Source organism: Thunnus albacares, chromosome 13 (assembly GCF_914725855.1).
Source record: "Thunnus albacares chromosome 13, fThuAlb1.1, whole genome shotgun sequence".
NCBI lineage: Eukaryota > Metazoa > Chordata > Actinopteri > Scombriformes > Scombridae > Thunnus > Thunnus albacares.
Window position 1 is genome coordinate 13,862,501 of NC_058118.1, and position 22,500 is coordinate 13,885,000.

At 39.5% G+C, this 22,500-nt stretch overlaps 1 protein-coding gene across 4 annotated transcripts in view; it reads right to left on the bottom strand.

Moving 5' to 3' along the window:
• cadm2a (cell adhesion molecule 2a) overlaps window positions 1–22,500 on the bottom strand; it is a 231,541-nt gene that overhangs the window by 60,869 nt on the left and 148,172 nt on the right. For 3 of the 4 annotated variants that reach the window (XM_044371096.1, XM_044371094.1, XM_044371097.1), the window contains exon 2: window positions 10,627–10,653. The exons of the other annotated variant lie outside the window; for it this stretch is intronic. In XM_044371096.1, the coding sequence (XP_044227031.1) occupies window positions 10,627–10,653 (27 nt within the window). The remainder of the gene's footprint in view (window positions 1–10,626; window positions 10,654–22,500) is intronic. 4 annotated transcript variants of the gene reach the window in all.

Below are 22,500 nucleotides of genomic sequence, written 5' to 3' on the forward strand. Positions count from 1 at the left end.
ACCAACCCTGAAACCTCAGCTACACAGGGAACACCAATTAAAAACTGTTCCCTGTGGACCTGTGTACATGTGTGGATGTTGGTGTGCCCAATGCCCGAATCCAATGAGAAAATACAGAAAGACAAACAGAGTTATGTAATTTGGTGTGACCTCAGAGCTGAGTTAAGTTAGTTTTCAGCACCATGGAGAGGGTCAATTTTGCATCCAGCTCTATCCATATAGTAGCTGCCTGTCAGTTTTTCAGAACCACGGACAGCTCACACTACTGTGCATGCGTCCGTATGCTTTTGTGTGACGGTGTGCACTGTTGAGTGTGTGTGTGCATGCTTTTGTGTGTGTGTGTGTGTGTGTGTGTGTGTGTGTGTGTGTGTGTGTGTTAGGGAGGCTGAGGGAGCAAGTAAGCAAGTAAATAATAATAACCATAAATCTATCCCTGTCCCCATCCCCAGAGGACAGGTTTAAAGACTGTGTGAATAAAGGCTTAGGTAAAAAAGATTATTCATCCCCAGCTAACTTTCCCGTCTTAAACCACCATACCCCCAGGAAAGGATAATAAAAAATTGAAAAAAACATATATAAGGAAAGAAAAGAAATCAGAAATATTTAGAAGTTTTTAAATGCTGCAACTTCAATTTCTGTGTGATTCTGTTTGATACCCTTCCATCCAAAACGCTGATACTGTATTAGATCACATTCCCTGTGTAAATATCAGCAGGCAGTTTTGTGTTTTCCTTACATCAGTTAATGATTTGCACAGGTAAGATAAACAACCCTCAAATAGCGCTTGTCTACAGGGTTAGCAGGTGAAGCAAACCCCATCACTGACAGACCTGTGGTGAACGATGTGCTGAGAGGAGAGAGAATGAGGTGAAGGAAGGAAGGAGAGGTAGAGAGAGGTAAGTCAAGGAGCACGGGTCATTTCCAGTGTTGATTAAGGCCTCCCGAGGTTAATCATGCGTGCCAGAGATAGAGAGGGGAGAGGAGGGAAACGGAGGAAAAATGGATCTGAGCTATGGGAGGCTAGAAATATGTTTTATTCATGAAAGTTTTGCATGAGGCATGATCTGCCAACGATTTACCGTTCTCCTGCGCCTGCCCTTGCTCTCTTTATTACTTTCTCTCTTTAAATCACTTACTTTTTCTCATTTTTATTACTAACGCAGTTGGGTGACATACAGCTCAGTGTGATACATTTTATTTCCTCTGTGCTGGCCACAAAGGGAAGTCAATAGTTAACCAGCAAAGTGAATGGTAACATTGGTGATTTTAGAGCAAGGTTCTGCACAATATGACATAGTGTATAATTTTAGTTCATTACTGCAAAATGTCATTGAAGATGGAGACACTCAGGGAATATGCCCGCTTGAAACTGTATTGTCAAGTCTGTACTTATCCCTGAAAATATAGTCTGCTAGTTTGTTCTCTAAATGATCTGATTTTGACAAAGAAGAAAACATGATGTTTGCGTGATTTAATGGTTGTGACAAAGAGCTTCGCATCCATCTCGGGAAAAAGGGGTGCTTCCAAAACTGAAGACTATGAAACAGGAATACAACACAGTACCATTGTAACTAAGCTACAAGATATAAATATGTGTAAAGACATATAGGACATACTATATTGTAGATATGTTCATCTGTGCCTTTCTTGTTGTTGCTCTCCTCTCCTCTCCTCCTCTCTCTTGGTACTAGTGTCTACATAAAGTTACAATAGTCCGGGGATCCCTCCTCCTACAGTAAGCCCTGCGTCAGTGTCTCGTGCTACACGTCCAGTGGGACTGAAAGGGCCAAAGGGGCCACAATGATGGTTATATTAGCACAGTGCAGTGCTCTGTGCGCCTAATTGGCCAGTGGAGTAGGTTCCTCCATTCTCCCCTCTGGCCACCCAGACCTGATTTAAATGTATCTCCTGAGGGAAGGAGGCAGCTGCTCTCCCCTGATTTCCATGTCTAAATTTAGGTCCTTCCCTCACTTCAACTCCACGCTTTTTCCTACTTTCAGTTTCTTGCTCTATCTTTTCCAGTTCACATCAATTCCACTCAGTCCCCTTCTTTCTCTATATCCCTCTCTCTCTCTGTGTCGCGTCTCCTCCACTAGTTGATCCCTGAAGGGTGGCATTTCCTTTCTTTGTCTTTTCTTTGTCTCTCATTTTCATATACTCTGTGTCTCCCAGTGCTCCCTAGACTTTCAAGTTTATCTTGATCTAACCTCCATTCTCGTGCTCAATTGTGTTCTGACTCTCATGGAGAGTGGGGTCAGTTTAATTGCCCTCCACTTTGACTGACATGCCTAGACTAAACCAGGTCAACAACTTCCTCATCTACATGACATTACAAAATAGAGACATAATGAAATTAGTTTTGCTTTATTTAGCTTGAACTGGATAATATATATGTAACCATAAATGGCATATGGAGCAATGCAAGACCTGATTCTTTTGGGATGATTGCAGCTGTCTCAAAACAAATAGCAACACATTATTTCCTCTAGAGACACTAAACCAGAGCACATTCCCATGCTTTACCCTCCACACAGCTGTCTCCCTAGATGAGCTGAATCTTAAGTTTTAATGGGACCCACTCAATACCCCCCATTCCCTCCCTCCACCTAGAAGTAGGCGTATGCACTGGCGAATAATCAAAGCTGGCCACAGAGCTTCCCGACAATCATTTGGACTTGTGCCTCCCACCACGCATTGCATCCAATTTTTTCCTCAAAAGACCAACTATCACTTCCAAAAGTACATGCCTGAGCACCCAGTAGAGATATTCACAGGACACATTCAAACCTACAGTACCTGTTGCCAAAGCAAACTACCGGACAAATAATACTGATAAGAGTATCACGGATGCTTCCTGTCTGCTCTCCGACATGACCTTTCAAGCAAGAGCAGCTCAGTCTACTAACCTTTTTTATTTAGGCATTCAAGAAGCAGGGAAAAGGAGAGAGATGCAGGCAGACAGACGGACAGCCTGGAGCTACTGACCTTTATACCAGGACTGGAGCTCAACTGAGCTGTAGAGCTATGATGTATGGCAGGGAATACAGGATTAAAAAAATGGACAGAGGCAGTCCACCGTTTTCATTAGCTGAGTTACCTTTTAAGCAAGTCGAACATACCAGATGAATGTAGACTTTTGGATTATATCACTGTAAATATAAATTTAAATGTTTGTACATCATGGTTCATCTTAGTTTTGAAGTTTCTATCAATTATGAAAACACCGAAGTGATTTTTGAGATCTGGGAACACGGTGATGTCGCAACAACAAAGCAAGAAACAGCACTCAGATGATGAGACAGGTTGTAAACAAGCCAAAAACCAAAAAAAGCACACCAGTGATGTCAGTAATAATCTGTCATTGCACAGGAAATAACTGTGTGCATGCACAACTACGGTGAGTACAGTAGGTCAGAGTTAAACCAGAATACGCCTGCCAACTGTGAGCAATATTTAATTATCAGTGTTACTTTATTAAAAATTGAAAGTAAAAAAATGAACACATACTGTTGTTTTTATCATTATAATGGTGTGTTAAAAATGTGCACTTCAAACCACATACAGCAGGCAACACTGCACAGCACAGCACTACCTTAGATACTCTGACATGGTAAAGCATGAGCTCAAGTGGCTTACTGTTCAAAATGCATCCTCAACTCAGAAGATCATGAATGAGATACAGAAGATTACATAGGATGCAACAGTTTCACCCTGACAGTTAGCCTATGTAAGGTTACACAGTTGGTTATATAGCTGGATACACAAGCTTCTCAGAGTGAGTAATTCAGAGAGTGTTGAGAAGCAGGGTGGCCTAGTGATTGGAGAGACGGTACAAGGTCAAGAGTTTTGATCATCTCATCGGATGGTGTGAATTCATCAATCAGCCATGTATCCTTGAGCATCCTTGAGCAACAACAGCAAACTGGTTTAGAGCATCAGCAAAATGCAACAGGGAAAACTGCATGTACTTTAATTTCCAGGCAGGGAAGATTTCTTTGTACAAGAACCAATTCTAGCTGATAATATGGAACAGGAAATGTTAGTAACTTCCTGGAACGGAAGCTAACATATCAGAGAAGTGCATCACAACTCCCTGCCCTCGCTCTGGGACTCTTTCTCCCTCTTTGACAATTTTCACAAAAACCTCCCTTCCTTTTTTCTCAGTAACACGTCATACACACAATCTTAGTTTCTTTCTCTTTCAATGTGACCTTTTTTTTTAAGCCTTCTATCAACATGCATGCCAAATCCACATCCCATCTCAAATGTGATTTATCAACATTTCATAACACTATTACACCTGGCATGAAAAATGAGCCTCCCGTATTCGCATTGAAATTAAATTGTGCTTTCCTGTGTCGCCGGTGTGAAAAAGCTATACATCTGTCTTTTTAAACAAGAAAGCACTGGAAGGGTTACAGCACTGTATATAATTTATCTTTTAAACCTCTTGAAATCAGAGGAGAAAGTGAAGTCTGGCTTAACAACACAAACACAACGCAAGCAGCCAGACCCCCATGTTTGTGCAAGCCAACTGTCATACGTTAGTCTTCTGCAAGTCAGAATATTTTGCATTGAAGGAATAAAAATATAATAAAATGCATTTAGAGCAGCTTTGTTTGGAAAGGGGTCGCATTTACAAATACGGTGCCTTCATTGCCGTCACGCTGCACTAAGTGAAAAATACTCTCAATTCATCTTCCATAAATTTAAAGATATATGCATTTGCCCATGAAAAATTCAAATAAATTCTTGGTGTGTGTGTGTGTGTGTGTGTGTGTGTGTGTGTGTGTGTGTGTGTGCATGCTTCAAATCTAAATTTGCTTTTTTTTGACAGTGATAAGATTCCTGCTGTGAGCAAATTGAATACAACCACTGCAGAGGGTGGAGCTACCTTTGTATTCAGCGCTGGTGTACAACCACCTCGGGACAGTCTGACAGTCTTTGATCTGGAGATATGATATTAACAACACACATCCTCATAATTAAACAACAGTATAGGTCTAAAATTCAGCCGGCAAAAAACGACCTATAGTTATGTCTGTGCCATCTAGCGGCTGTAGCAATGCACTCCAGTTACAAAATCTTAAACAATAACTATGTTTTATGGTGTGACAACACTGTGATTAAGGTCTAGTTAGGTTTAGGTACAAAAACCACTTGGTTAGGATTAGGGAAAGATCATGGTTTGGGTTAAAATGGTCACTTGAAATGTGATTTATACTTCCTTAAAATTATGCAACGTTCATCGTCATGGCAACAGTAAATCTAACTAGCCATCTGCCCAATCCACCTCCTTCTAATAAGGCAAAATCATCTCATCAAGTCACCTTATACTGACGTCATTTGAACCGCGTCACTTCAGGTCATAATTACTTTGGATGCTAGATGACGTAAACCTAACTATAGGTGATTTTTGCCAGCCTGAACTTTAGACCTATACTGTCGTTTTTCTTGTGAGGACAGGCTGGAAATTAATTATCCTGCACCAGAGAGGCTGAGTATGGCAGTGCTGTTGTCATTTACATACAATAATTAGACTGGGCAGCTGTTGGTGCCGTCATCACAAACTTGACGTCCAACTCAACCTCTGTAGTCAGATCAACAAAATATCACCTACTTCTCCGAGGTTCTATTAGGTGTTGTTTATGCGTGACATGTGGCGACAGAGAGAGAGGACAGTGCGGTAAGCACCACGAGCTACCCGGGGGAGAGTGAAGTCTGTTTTGGCCTGTTTTTGACATTGGGGGGAGGGAGGGGGGTAGAAGAGGGGTTTACTGTCTCCAGTAGCATCTGGGGTGTGAAAGGTTTTGACAGACGTTGTCAAGGTAGTGACAAAACATCCAGAAAGAATGTCTCCTATGTTAGCACCCTCTTGTGTGTACAAAGCCCTGGACAAGTTACAAACATGCCACAGCAGTTTCTCTCTTTCTTTTGTTGCTGAGGAAAAACTGCCACAGCTGAACTTCTGTGTAATGTTGCTTTTCAGGAGCCGATCCTATCATCGTTTATAAAAACAAACAAGTCTAATTTCAATTTGGTGACCAGCTTCACTTCAAGACATCAATATCATTTGCCCAGTATTGCTGCCCTTGATTCAGCCACATCCATTTAAAGGGCAGAGATATAAACCTCTGCCCATTCTCTGTGTGTAAGCTGCTTAAGTTCAAGCCATCTCTGTCCAGAGTGGCCGGGATCTCACTATCCTTTCTGAGCCAAGGGCAGACATCTCATGGTTTTATGACAGAGGTAAACCTGGCCTTCATAAATACTTCATACAGTGCTTTCTTCCAGCTGGCAAAAGCGAGCAGCAGAAGCTGAGAGCAAAAGCGAGGTAAGGTACAGAAGTACATATTTTGACAGATAAATGTAAAGAAAGAAGGAGTGGAGTAAACAATGGAGGCAAGTACCATAATAAAAGAACAATATCTTAAACACTTCCCTGTAGCCAAAGGAGACTTGCTGCTCACACAGTTGCATTATCTGAGATGCTAAGTAGACATGTGGGAAACAGGCATTTAAATTATGCTGCCCTGATTTATGCACAAGCACAGTTCCCTGTGTATTTGTGTATGTTATATGTAGTTAAGGCGAGGATATTTTGTGTGTTACCGATGAGAAGTGCTGGCTGAAATTGAACAATACACTCAATGTTATTTTCAGTTCAGCCTTTTTAAGAAATAGCCAAAACGCAGTCTCATCTGTTCTATTTTCAGCACTACAAGGACAAAGAAAGGAAGGATCTGGCTACGTACAGTGTTTCTATCCTCAAATATTTCACTCTAGTCCCTCTTCAAATATAAGGCCAAGCAATGGCAAATCAGTATTATTACTCATCCTCTCTTGCTGGCTTAGTAGGTTTTACAATTTAAATGTCATAAAAGCATTAGGTCAGGGAAATCGGATTTATTGTGGCTATTGAAATTTTCAAATTTTCTCAAACTGATGTGGAAGAGAAATGCGCTTGACTCCTTTTTTTTATGACAGGAAGTAATTCATTTCTTATGCGGTGAGAGCAGAATGATCGCAGGCAAGGGTGGCATTCATGAGGGAAATCAGACTAATCGCTGCTGCCACCAAAAACTCCCAAATTCCCCAAATCAACATGACACAGTGTGATTTTCTAATGTGTGGTGATGTGTTGACAGATACTGTTCATTTAAGAGTGATCTTGGGAAATGCTTCTTGCCTCAGGGGATATCTGCAAGACTCAGTGAGCAGAAAGTGCTAGTTTTAAAAACAGCTCTTATCATTCGGCTCGTGTGACAGACTTACTTTGCTGCTTCCCTTTTAAAACCGCAACTTATAGGAAGGGCCCGTAGTTGCAGGGTTGACACTGAAGATCTCGTCTCAAAGCTAAGCTCAGGCTGGTCTAACCCGGCATGATTACATTTGAGTACAAGATGTGAGGAAACTCTCATAACTTGTATGACAGCTGAAAGTGATACAAGTGTGGACTATGTTTTTCAAATGGCACGCCATCCCTTTACACTCCTTTTACTTTACTTACTTACTTTTACTCCAGAGAAATATTATAGTCTAATCCCCAGATTACCATTGGTTTGAAATGTTTTCTTTTTAGTGCAATCTTCAGTTTGTAATACATGGTGACTGCATAGATTCAGAGCAATTTCAAAGACACATGTTCATGGTCATTTTGCATCCCTGACAGTGACGCCATTATGTTGTCACATTTTCTAAAAATAACTCTGATTTAATCTTCCACCAGCCAACGAAGCGACAGGAGAATTCATCTTTGGTGGTGTATACAGTAATTGGCTGTACAATATGTGCAATTGCAAATGAATACATGCGGAAGGTAGCCTCAAGCACATACATATCTCTCTCTCTCTCTCTCTCTCTCTCTCTCTCACACACACACACACACACACACACACACACGCACACGCACGCGGATGAACTGGTGCTTGGAGGTGAACTGAGCCTTTATCTGCCCACTGATCAGCATGAATCTTATCTTGCTTGTTATGTTTTCCTACCAATAGCCTCATTATAAGGGTGAGAGAGGCAAGACGGAGACATGTGCTTGACTCTGATCTACACATCCTCTGTTCCCCTATTAAGAGTGCAATGGATTTCCTATACTGTCACAGTGAGATAGAAAAGGATGATAGCCAGGTTAGGGTGGCCTTTGAAGAGAGGGATGGGTTCAACTGTGAATGAGATGGGAGATCTTACAGTTGCGTTCAACCACACAGAGTTGGATGTTGGCCCGGAGAGACATGGTCTAAATTAATTACGCATTCAGACGCAGCAGGAAAACAAGAAAATTCTGCGTAGTGAAGTGTAGAGGGAAAACATGCAGTGTCGGTGCTGTTACTACCAGAGCTGCTGCTGAGAATGATGATGATGAGGAGGAGGAGGGGAGAAGGGAGACAGTATTGTAAAGAAAGGGAAGGGTTTTGACATGAGCAATATACCAGATCTATCACTTCACAACAGGCAAACTTTTGAAGAGGACGTACCCATTTGGAATTGCAGTATGATTGGTGTATTGTTGTGCGATTGTACAAAAGCAGCAGTTTTATCAGAACAGACAGTTTGCTGTTATTAAACAGAAGGCTGACTAGCCATTATGAGTCGGTCTCTCCCGAGTAAACGTCACTTATTCAAATAGGGTTCCCCTGGGAAAGACGTATAACATGAGAAAGTGGTGGAGAGCGCTCATCAATCACAAACAATATAGAGAGTATTTCCAGGGGGAATATGTTTGACTCCACTGGATGAGCATTTGCAGAGTATACATTTTCTAAAAACAGAAAGTATTTGGGAAAGGTAATTTCAACCGCAAATTTTTGTCGGCCAGGTTAGATTCTTTTTTTCCCCTAGATTGGCAAGTTGATTCTAATCAAGGTGTTTACATGAGCTGTTTTAACTGGCTATTATTGTGTCTATTTGAGTAATATAACGTCTCCATGTAAACACATTCACATTTGGGCTGGAGATCTACACAAGTCCACTCAGTCCTGAAGAACTGAGACCTGGGTTAATCTCATTTTACTGCCATAGGTCTTTGTGTTGATATATCTAATATCCAAGTGGATTCTAGCTGATCAGCACATACAGTACATAACAGCTCTGATCATGTGGTAAATCCTAGTCATTGCAGAAAATGATTATCTTCTGTCTGTGTTGTTGGTGCAGTGGATTAAAATACTTTCTATTTTTTCTACAAATTAGATTTGAAGCATGTAAAAAAATATTTTTTGGGAGTAATTTCCATGACTTTACATCCATTTTTAAGACATTGTTGTTATTATTGATACGTTAATTGATAGAGCATCAAGCTGCTGCCAGTGTTGATGTTCTGCCTCTATTAATGTCTGTTCAAATTATCATCTGGTCTATTCGGCTTGGGTTTGGCTGTGTCTCGAGTCCCCTTTGGATCAAGTCTCATTTTTCTGAAAATAATTTTTGGGTTTTTCATGGTTCTGTTTTAGATCAAGTCCAACATTTTGGACCCATGATAATCTTTAACTTTGGCACATATTCTCATGGCCTTTTCTCGATTCACCTTTATTTTCAAGTTTGACTCAGATCTGATTGTTTAAGGAAAACACACATATGGAATTACTCAAAAAAAAAAAAAGGAAAAAAAAGTCGATTCTATTTGTATAGCCTGGTCTGCTTGGTATGTTTCCCCGTATTGATGCCTGTCCTGTCATTTGGCTTATTACCATCTCTTTGCTCTGAAATTGACTATATTCAAGACCTCTGATTGTATGATCATTAGCCAAAGATGGTTACTTTACAGGAGGAGATTATAGTTATAGTTGTGGTTGACTAAATTCTTAGTTTTGAGAGGCGATATTTACTGAAGCACACAGCTGAATGAAATCAGCTTATCTCCTCTCACATAAACACTCTGCCTCTTTCTCGACACTCTGACTCACTCTGATCTATAATCCTTTCTCACTGCCATCTAACAGATGCAGAGAATGATGGAGAAGTTTTTGATCACTGTAATTTACTGCCACCTTTCCAATTTTATGGAAATGGTAAAGGGCAGTATCACACAGTGAAATACTCCCTTATTAATCTTATGACCTTGGAGTATCTCCTTCAGAGTTTATGAGGTTGAATAATTCAGGAGCAAATATAATAGAAAAAACATCTATAAATATTGACACTAAAATGCGTATTATGTTGTAGAAGTGCTATTTTAAAACAAGAAAACACATTCTGATCCCAAGCAAACCATTTTGTCACAGTCATGTTTTCTTTGGGTAGTCATAAATAAACTATAAGTAGTTTAGTTTAGTGTCTTTGCTACAACACACAAAATTCCCGTTATACAAAACAGCCTATATGAGAGATTAATATAAAATACCAAAATTGCTGTATGACAAAAATCTTAAAAACACAAAACTCTCTAGCCCTTTAAAAACTGCCTTACATCAAAATATTACAATAATATAACTGCTCAGGAATTGAGCACACAACAACAAAAAAGCAAGCACAAGAGTACAATATAGGAAATAACCTAAAACATCAATCGATTATGTTTTAAAATAAAAAAAAAAATATAGATTTGATTTCACTTTTTGATGTTAGTTTAGTGAGGCTAAGTTAGCGGTACGGCAGGAAGACACAGCCACCACTCACCTCGACCTTTGCCTTTTGAAGCCATCACTGGAGTCCCCAAGTAGAGAAGAGGGGTTGGATGGACAGCAAGAGAGGCAGACGCCAGAAAACAGAGAGAAGAAAAAAGGACAAAGAAAGAAGACAGAGCAAATGATTAGATAACTGTGGGAAGAACAGCGCGCCTCTATCTGTCGCTTATGTGCAGAAACAACATCGTCTTTATCTTGGATGTCAATCACGAGTGCTGCAGCTGAGTGCTGAAACCCCCCGATCGTTCAACCCTGAAAGAGAGTGTCCTGATTTAGCTCATCAGCAAATTGAGACCTTACAGTGTGGCACCTTTTAATTAGTCGTGTCACATCATCTGGATCATGCAAGGAAGCTTGCTGTTTTCTAACGAGCTCGCGAGACCCATAAGGAAATGGACATACTGTAGATATCACGCTGTTGATTAGTGAAGGTTTTGCTTCATTTGATGTCTAGTGGAAATTGCAGACATTTTACAGTAAAAGATCATGTTTTTAGTTGATGCCTTTATGGCTTTTGTTTTGTGTGGACATAGAGGAAATGATGATTTGTCATGCATGCAAACACTGGCGCAGGACCATATTAGGTTGTGACTGACAGCACTGTAATCAGTTAGGAGAAGCGCAGACTAGATTGTCATCTAGCAGAGAATATGCCATGATATGAGAGGGTTCAATAAGCAGCTTGGTAAAATCCATATAGGCCCTTATAGCCATGTACAAAAAACAAAGGGAGCCACAACACAGAGGACCTAACCAACAACATAAGCATCACCTCTGAGACATCCTGCTGGTAAAAACACAGAGGGGAGCAAAATAAACAACATAGATTGTCTATTAGTGTGCGTGTGTGTCTGTGTATTTTGCGTGTGTATCCCGAGGGAATGACTCTTATGCTTCACACACACTGCTTTGCCAAATTGATGGATCTATTGGAATGCCTCCAGTGAGCCTGAAAACCTCTAAGAGACAGCGCCTGAAAAAAGAATGAGAGAGGAAGAACAGAAAATCTAACCGCAGGTGCAGAGTCTGGAAGTTCTAAAAAAATGTTGTGCTTTCTTTTCGATTACAGATTTATAAATCACTCTCCCTGTACACAACAGATATACAAAATTTCCGTAATTGCTGATCAACATATTGTAAAGAGGTTTAAATTCATAGTCAGAGAAGGAGTGAAAAGTAATCCTGAAAACACCCTCGAGATACAAACCGGCTGCTCGACAGTCAGCAACTCTTTCAACTCTTGCATAGATATTGTTTTATTTATATCGGAGTGCTCATCAAATCCTGATAGCCAATTTTCAGTAGCTGATGGATATGATTATGTTTTGTTAGGGCCATCATAGCCTGCTAAGATGCAAGATAGCGAGGACGTGAGAAAGTGAAAAAAATAAACTGATCATTTCCTGTGATTTGTCATGAATTTTCAAACTTAATTTGCACATTCTTGGTTCTCAGCATCACAGCACATTTAGTGGCACACCACAGGGGGCAAATGAGAGAGGAAGGCGAAATCAATCATATATGACACAAATTATTGTGAGTACAAACCTTAACTATTTCTCTCTTACACATGAACACATGCAGGCAGCCTCACACCTTGCTGCTGTGTCACTGGTCAAGAGGGAGAGGGGCCAACAGAGAAACAGGGCAGCGAATGTCACAAGACTGATGACTGTGAAATATTCACCCAGCAGTCTGACCCTGCTCTATTCCTGCCTTTCATCCCTGCTGTCAAGGTATGACTTCCCTGTCACAACTGTGGCTCTGTGATCTCTCACAGTCACTACCCACAGGAATAAAAAGACGGAAGACAGAAAAAAACACATTATATCTTATTTGTAACAATGGCTGTATATAGTGTTTGTCATATATACAAATATATATATATATAAATATATATATATATATATATATATATATATATATATATATATATATATATATATAGAGAGAGAGAGAGAGAGAGAGAGGGAGACAATACGAGCAGCAAAGAAAAAAAAATGGTGGCAGTCTTACAGTCTTATTCACTACACTCTCTGCACTTATATCTCCGAGTATTACAGTTACCAAGCAACCGACACGACACAACAGTTCGGTAAGTCCTGGCAAGCTGAAATTGAATAAAACACTTTTCATTTCATTCTCTCATTCCCCCATTTTACCATACCATGAGCAGAGTATTCTCAATCGATTACACAATGGCCACCTCTCACGTGCCCTCAATACTCCTGAGTGGATATGATACACTAAAAGATATATAAAAATCTGACATCTGAATGGGATCAAATTTGTCTATACTGCATTTTAAACCAACACTGTGATTCCCCTTTTTCCAATGTCTCATGTCCATTAAAGAGTTAGTGCTAAAAATTCTAAAAGAAAGAAAATTCTGTGAAGAGAAAGTAATGTTTTTTTGGAAAAGGGCATTCAAGACAACATCAAGCTTGAAGTTTGATATTTTAAACAAATTATTCCTCATAATAATCATTACCAAGACTACAAATGTTAATGCTGCTGGTTGAAGAGAAGATGCATTTGGATCTGCAAGTGTGCATTCATACCACTTGAGGAAGGCTATACATGAAGATATTTTAGTTATATATTGTGATGTTGTCAGCTTAAAAAAAAAAAAATCAGTGATTGAATGAGTTTTGAAAATTAGTGGAATTTTTTTTTGGTTTAATTTTTATACATTTTTATACATGGTAAATATCATGGCCTACTTCATTAAGTATTACAAGTCATGTATTACTTGCTGCTTCAATCATATCACACTGGACTGAAGCTGCTGTGAGTCATTACAAGTCATGGAAACAGGCAGGAGGGACCTGTGGGAAACAGGTTAAATTGTGAGAAAAATAGCAGACTGCTGCATTGCTACTCTTATTCTTGTGTTTAGGTACTGAACCAAGAGCTCCGCTAGACTACAGTAAACTGTTCTTTCTTTATCAACAACTTTATCAACTTTAAATTTCTAATGCAGGCTTGTTTGTATAAATTTACATTCGCTCTTCCTATATTTTGCACCTCCAAACAAGAATACAACATGCAACATGTTTTGCATGAGACCAAACATGCAATTTTCAATGAAGCCACTTTTCTGCCAATTTTACCTGCATAAACTTCACTACGGTCTTTCAGACGAATAAAAAGAAGCACATTTGGCTGTTTAAGTGCTTAAAATGGGGCACAAATTCTTAGTAAATATCCCTCTTAGTGTCTTGACTTTAAAATATGTGATATGAATAAGGTTTCATCTTTCTTACAGGTAGATAATCATCCAAATCTGCATTGAATACACTCTCAGCTAAAGACACTTATTATAAACAGTACAAAATTGCAAAATTGATCATTGGAGGTACCTGGTGATGAATATGCTACAAAACAAAAAGAGTTTTTCTTTTTCTTTTTTCAATTTTATGTAGAGGGATAATTGTGATATGGACATGCATGCACTTTTTCCAAATATTTACCTAAACCAGGTTTGAAGCTACTGGTCTAAGTAAAACACACACACTGTGTGTACTCTAAGTGCATGAAAAGTGAGTGACTGTTGTGGTGTTGGAACATAACAGCTCTGAGTTGTAAGCAGGTTGCTCTCTGTCTCTGTAACCATCAGCGGGAAGCCGTCATAAATAAACTGTGCGATAGTTCATACAGCCGCCACCTACTGTGACACACACACACATGGCAGTGATCATAGTATTTCCTTAGGGTATAGGTCTCCTGGGAGGACATGTGATCAATTGCCAGATCCTTCCTGTTTTCCTATTTTACGTCTCCCTTCAACTTATGCTCATTCAGGAGTTTGTCTCACCTGCCTTTTCGTATTCACTCTACCGCCTTATTAACCCTTTCCTTACCCGCGTCTTTCTCTCTACTTCTGATTTTCCTTCCCCCCCTCGGGCTACCTTTTTCACAGTGGCAGATATATTCAGAGTCTGACATGCAGTGAAAAGCCTATGGAGATCGATGTGTGCAGTGTGGCTCTCTGAGCTGTCACATGGCATGATGGAGAGTTTAGCTTATCTTTCGTACAGCAGCAGCTGTTTTGCCGTATGTTTGATGTACTCCAGGCCCTTGGAATCCAACCAATATTCCACCGGTGAGCAGATTGCTGTAAAACCTTAACACACTCTTTGTCACCTCATGACTTGGCTGTACACGGAGCCATCAATCCACGCATATACACACTGGGATAAAAACACTGGAAAATATACATTGTGACACATATTCAGAGCGAGACATACACTGTTGACTATTTTGATTACAAGAGGATCATCAACATAAAAATAGCTCTGAATGAATACAAGCAAATGTATTTAAATCTTATTTGATTTAGCAGCAAATGTATTTAAATCTTATTTGATTTAGCACAGCTTTTGCTAAGGGCTGCAATTCATCTCAGGGTAATAAAGGAGATGGTAAACAGTGTTAATAGATGGAATCAAGCTTACTTAACTCAGCTTATTGCCACCATACTGCCTGCTTTATTAGATCTGTCTACCACGTCCTTGTTTTCTCCCATTACAGGGAGACACACATCTGTTTGTTTTGTCATTTAATCTAGCATATTTGATTTCCACTCCTTAATACAATTATGCATACATACCCTGTCCAATGCAGAATCATCTGCTCATAAGCTGAACACCCATAAAACATGTACAGAGGCACACATGTTGATGAAACATACACACACACTTCATAACATTTGTTTAATCCTTACTAAAGATGGTCTAGGACAGTGTTTGTGGTGTCAGAGAATACGTCTTCCAGATTTTTTGCTTTCATGCTGGAAATAAGCAGATCTGGTGAATCACCATCACCAGACCATGTGAGAATGGCACCAGGCAATCTGGTCCATAGAGCCTCTTCTAATTTTCTGTTCAGCAGAACAGTGATCAACTCTTGTATGTATAATACGCTTTAGGTTTTATATATATATATATATATATATATATATATATATATATATATATATATATATATATATATATATATATATATATATAGATAGATAGATAGATAGATAGATAGATAGATAGATAGATAGATAGATAGATAGATAGATAGATAGATAGAGATATAAATTGGTTAAAAAAGGCAAAGGCAACACACCATGCCAGTACTGTTAGATATTAAATGTTGTAGGGACTCTGAGCAGTTGCTTTATTCTGACTGAGGTCAATAATTGATCATATTTAATGGAATCATGAGACTATAGAGTGAAGGTGTGGGAATTTTATACAATGCAATATAATTTTTTCCTCTTTGTAACAGCTGTGTTTTGTTGTGGTGACTATGTGGGCATTGTCTGGAGGCAATACGCAAAGATCATGACTCAGGGGATCCACACATTTATTGCTGACTGCCAATGGCCTCCAGCTAAACACACAGTGAACACATAAGGGCGCCACACCTGATGATTGCCACCACTTTGGGCCCTGTTTTCATGCTGGTGTAGATCAAGCCCAGTGAGGCTGACTCAGCAAAATGACAGCTTATTTACGAGTGTGTTATGTGTCTTTTGTGACATTCTTGCATCAAAAATGGGTGTGGAGTTGAGGGAAGTGTGACTACAAGTTGAATGGAGCAGCACAATGTTGGTGTAATGTCATACACTTCTGCATTCACCTAAGCAAACCATCTGGTAGCTTTTACCATTTCCCTGGCTTCAGCTAGTGAACAAGCATTTATACACAGACAAATTAACAAATATGTGACATAAACACATAAATAAATAACGAATGCATCAACAGACAGATGAATGGGCAGAAAGAACATGAAGTCAGATACTAAATACACTGAATTTGTACAACATTTCCTTACTAGCCTGTCTGCTCTGCACCCTCTAGCAATCAATAACTCCCCCTGAGTATAACATGGTTATATTGAAGTCAGTGCAACACCATATACCATGTTACACAACACTGTGAGGCATGAAGGAAGTTACACATACAATCGCTAATCATTTTTCTCCTTATCATCTTTTTTTTACTTATTTTTTTTGCTCTGTTGCCTTTCCTTTCCTTAATTTTGCAGTATTATGTTTTCTATTATCCTATGTTTCTTTGAATAAAGACCCTATTTTAGAACACAGGACATTAGTAATTACGACAGTATGGTGGTATTTATTCTCTTCTCTACTGTATGCGTCTGAGTGATAATGATTTTCTGATACTTCACTGTTTCTGAAGCACAAAGTGATGGAAAATATTTCACACTGAGTTTGTTTACCATGTGCAGTCAGTGATAACAGATGATGTGTCCAGTATATTTTGAACAGGCTGCTTTTCTACACCCTTGCCTTCATTATCACGTGTATCCATTTACCAAAGAAAACAACAAAGATATGAAATTTGTTATGCATTTTGGTTAAACCTCTTTTTTCTTAACAAAATCAGTATTTGAACAGAGCTGCAAAAATGCATCCATTTTCCTGACTCACTGTTGCTATGGTAATTTGCTGTCTAGCATATGCTAACCAAACATGAGTATTAATTTAGGATGGTGATTAAACTGTTGGCCTCAACTATGTTGCAATTGTGATACAGATTGTACATGGATATCTGCCAGACAACTGGTCAACCCACGCCACAGAAAAAAAAACAAGTATTTTCTGTAGCATGGGTTGACTGATGTTATTGATTCATTAGTGAACTGATACAAATTTACAGCAGGTTTAGGCAAAGAAAGTAAAACACCTAAAATGTGTGTGTTAATAAAAAACTATAATAAAAATAATATCACCTTTAAATCTTAAGTTAGTCTTGGTTTTGGTTCCAAAGTTGAGTTTTTTAAGTGTAATATAGTTCTTACTTGTGATGTAAAAAAGTGAATGTAATGCTCTTAGCAGAATCCGCAGTTAGTAAATTAGGAAGAGAGCTTGGTGACAGTGGCATGGTGGTTTTAATGTCAGGACATTTTAGTTAACAGCTCCTCTGTCACTTAACTTCACAGCTGTTCTATAAGAAAGGTCACAGCATGCGCCACAACACAAAAAAACACAATATGTATAATCCACCCAGTACATATTGGAGATTCACATGCATCCAGTGTGCACAATGTACTGTACTTAACAAAATGTGTAATTCTCTCAACTGTATTGGCGTACCTTAAAGGTTGTATTCAGAGAATGAACACCCACACTGCCATATATCACACCCTCCCACGCACCAGGCAGATCACATCAGACACGAGTGACACGTTGCATTGTGTACGGCACAGAATCCAGTACAGTAACTGATCTTATCCCCACGGTTAGTGTGGTTCCATATATCATTTTAATTAACTGGGATTCTGCTCAACAAATGGTGAGCTTGGAATTTTCAGGTTTTTATCTGGATGGAGCTCCAGTTCTGTGATATTAAATATCAAAGATTTGACATCCCACATAGCAAAAATATCTAACCCCAAAAAAGCAGCTTTTAAACCTGTAGGCTTTGATGCACAACAAAAAGCACAAGCTGTATTTTGTGGACCATGTCAGTAATAATTGTGATAATTTAAGATTATTACTGCTGTGCCTTTATAATTACTCGCTAAAGGATACATGATTTTAAATTTCTCTTTTTACACTGACATGTGAATTGTCTTAAAAGACAAACTTTTATGTAGAGGACTGCAAGTATGTCTCTGTGATGTGGCATCCAGCCTTTTGTAAGATTTAAATATAGTGTACAAAAAGATACAAAGGGCATCTGACTCACTGGCTTTTTGACTTTATTTATAACCACAATTTGCAGCCATCAGCCAAGCTGCCCACTCTACATATTAACACATATAAATTGTTTATGGAGCAATTATCCTTGTGACTAAAAGTAACAATCTGATGTTTGTAATTATGTTCTGTGTAGTTCTGTTTTCCAGAAAGGTTAACATTTCTATCATGTTGGCATATTTAAGCTCATAGTAAGCTGCTTGATGGCTGTTTAGGGTTGTAAACCTATGGCAGCCACCACTGTCTGCTGGCAGGTATATCTGCAGTAGCAGTCGTGTTTATTAGGTAGGAAAAACACAGAACCACATCTTTGTCTCTTTGTCTCTGTTACAAGCCTGACAGAAAACCAAACCCCTCCTACACAGAATGAATTAAAAAAAAACAAGAAAAACAACATACACCCTTGGGACTCTTTAGAATTCAACATTTTTGCATAAGAATCCAAACTGATCAGCTAATGTTTATTATTTTACTTTTCAATTTGGCACATGATGCATTCTTGATGAGCATGTTCTTGTCTAAAAACTGACAAAACAGAAGCACCAAACACATCTCATTAATCCTTCAAGAAACCCTCTGAACTGTAACTATGGCAGCGCCCTATCACAGAAATCTTGAATGCTCTTATCATGTTACTGTGGGTAACACTGCATGCAACATTTTTATTCATCATAGTGCAGTGGATGGTGTAAAAGAGAGAGGCAAAGAGGAACGAGGATCAGACCAGGGGAGAAGATAAAAGACAACTGTGGGTTTGACTACGGTCGTCTCATAAAAACTGCCCTTTGACCGCAAAAAAACAAATATGGGCACATGCACGCCGATACACCCGCACGCACTCACACTGCCTATAAAATTTTGCCATTTAAAGCCTTAAAGAAATTCCCCCTGGGCTCGAGCAGCACATTTCAATTTCCACAAAACACCCGAGGGATATCGAAATCATGAATCTCCCCAACAAGAAAAGTCAAACAGGAATTGCTATAGGATGATGGACACACACGAATGCATACACATGCACACACGTACGCACACACACACACACACACACACACAATGTCAAACAGGTACTGCTGTTGGATGATGGACAGTCCAGATACAGCCCATAACTCAGCAGATGGTTTTGTTTCCACTGCTTCTTCAAATGAATAGTTTAGAAGGTGAAGTTATATTGTGATAGATGCCCTGGGGGTAACAAATGGCTTCCTCCAGACAAAGCTTTGAAGTGGATGCGTATGCCTGGTCACCAACCTGTAATCTCCAGCCATTCGTCACAGGATGAAGGGACAGGAGATTTCCAAGGAAAACTTCCGGATAATACAGGCTTCATTTTTTACCCTGTGCAGAGGTCAAATCCGTACAGGATAAGGAGTTATGTGAGAGTAATGCTTTATTCAGCATCAGGCGCTCTCTTTAACTCAAACATATGGATTGTCATATATTTCTGAGGGATTTTCTACTGTATTCTGTGGCTCTATCCTTACTGTTAGTCAGAGATCGTGTTGAGGAGAGAAGCTTTTATCCTCAGTGGAGAGGAACACATAGCGTCTGGAAAATGCCTCCTCCCCTTGATAGTGACACTTTGATCAAAAATGTGTCATAGCATTTTGCTCCAGCTGAATTATTCAAAGGTCAGTGAACAAAGGCATGTTTGTGCTGTGTTGCATTACAAAGGCTAGAATGATGGTAAATTGGCAAAGTGTTCACTGTGTCTCTGTAGGGAGCTGACCGGTGAGCCTCGCCCTCAAGGGACCATTTGGCATCAAACAGCGCAAGCTCCCTGTGATTGTTACTGCTTCAGTCATCACCAGACTGTTACCTCATATTTTCAAACCATCACCTTTATATTCCATTCTATTTAGGGCATTGTGTTTATGTGGCTTTCCAGCAGGTCGAGAAGAGAATAGACTTCCGACAGGAGGGACTGAAAGCTTTGGGCCTGCGGGGCCGAGCACCCCTAATGAATGTTGCATGTATGTGCCTGTGTGTGTATATATGAGTATGTTTGTGTGTTAAGCATTTGTTTAGAAGGCTGTGCGGGGTTCGACATTACCCATGGCCTGATGGCCCAGGGCCAGTAAAAGTTTATGCAGGGAAAGTTTATGCGAGGCAATCTGAGCCTGCAATGTGAACACGTTTTAGGAGATGTCATCGTTTTCAAGACATGAGCGATGAAATGCATCGTGATTCGCTGAAATACATGCGGAGAAGGCCGCGCTCTTAGCTTGCTAGCCTCTTTCCCGGTGAATCTGAAGGGTCACCAAATACGGTGTGACACCAGTACTCAAAAAAAAAGCAAAAAATGTGGAAGAAACTTATGAGGCTATGACAAAAAAGAAGGTCTTTTCTTCTTCTGCAACAATACTCCTGGGTGGAAATCAGCAGTGTGGTATGTTTTGTTAACATCCTCACTGCGTAGTTATGTGCATGTCTTCTGTGTGACTTTGACAGCAGAAGCCTCTGCAGGAGACACACAGCTTTCTGTTTAAGTGTTAATCACCAAGGTTTATAACCAACAACATATACAGTTAAGTTAAAATCAAAAAAATGCTTGCTGCTAATCACCAGGAGTGTTTTTTTAGGACATTATTGAGGTTTAGCCTTCATCTACCAGCTTTGCCAACATCTACTGCAGAAATCTCTCCTAAAGTGCAGAGATTACAGCTGCTGCTCTGTTTCTATTTGTTTAACTGCGGTTAATATAGGTTTAAAACTAAAGTAACTAACCTAAGGTTTAACCCAGAGTAAACACAGACAAATGCCATTACGTTCTTTCTCTCACTGTTCACTGTTAGTGTTTTTCTGCAGATCTCTGAGTGTATATATAATTGTTACTGTTGATGTTGTTCATGTTAATTTGTTTAATTTAGTTTATTATCAAGGTCATCCATACTCGCTGAAATGTTATTATCATAAATTCTCTTCTCTTCTCTCTGTATTCCATACTATCTGGCTTCACACAAACCTACATTTATACACCATTCATTTACTGATCCAATATGTGCCTAATTTTATATTTTGCATATGTGTGTAATATATCAACATTACATATCAATAACTAAAGGAAAACAACCAAATCTAAAGGGAACTTCACTGTTGTACATATTATGTATAATAAATCACCAAAATCACAGAAAAAAAACCAAACACTTATTTTCATTTTAGGCTGCTGGGCCAGTGAAAATATACAAGGGGCCAGCAAACCTCTGATCTACTGGCCAAGTGGGCCGGTGGGGAAAAAATGTTACTTTGAACACTGCTGTGTACATTCTTGCAGGTTTACATGCAGAAGTGTGTGTGTGTGTGTGTGTGTGTGTGTGTGTGTGTGTGTGTGTGTGTGTGTGTGTGTAGAGTGGTGCAGTGCACAGGGTCTTTCGTAATAATGGCCATAGGCAATCTCTAGGGCATCAGGACTGCAGCCTGCCTCAGTGGGCAGCAGTTCAGTGGAGACTGCAGCTATAAAGGATAAAGGGAAGAAGAAAAGGCTCTAAGACACATGTGGATTCATCCTCCTTTCAAGTCCATGGCTATAGCATTCTCTCTTTTGTCTTGCATTCCCCCCGTTTCATCCCCACATCCGAAGCTTTCTACTTTAATGGCTTTTTTTTTTTTTTTTCCAAAAACAATCAACAATACACCATTCTGCTGTTCTATCCCTGGGTGGGCCAGATGAGAAGATGAGAGCAAGGAGAGGAGTGGAGGAGGAAAGAAAAAGGGAGAGGAGAAGAGCGGTAGAAGAAAATGGCTTGCACCTTGCTTGTTTTTGTTGTCTGTCTGTGTGTTAAAGCATTCATTCCACTTCACTAGCTTCCATTATTCATACCAGTGTTTCATAGAAGAAAAACTCAAGCAAGTGTGTGTGTGGGTGATGTGGATAAAAAAAACAAATGCACAAAATATACAAACACACAAAAGAGAGAACGAGCATTGTGGTGGAGTTTCTAATGAAGCTACTGTAGTGAAGTGAGCAGTGCTATAACATGCAGGTTTCCCATGGGAATCAAACCAGCTCCAGCTAACCAGGTCAGCCAGGCCTCCTGCATGGATCCTTTGCTCTGACGTCTCTTGCTCTTGTTTCACAGCTTCTCTAGTACACACAAATCCTGAATAATAACTTCAAGGAGCCTTTCAAATAATCTTTTCTTC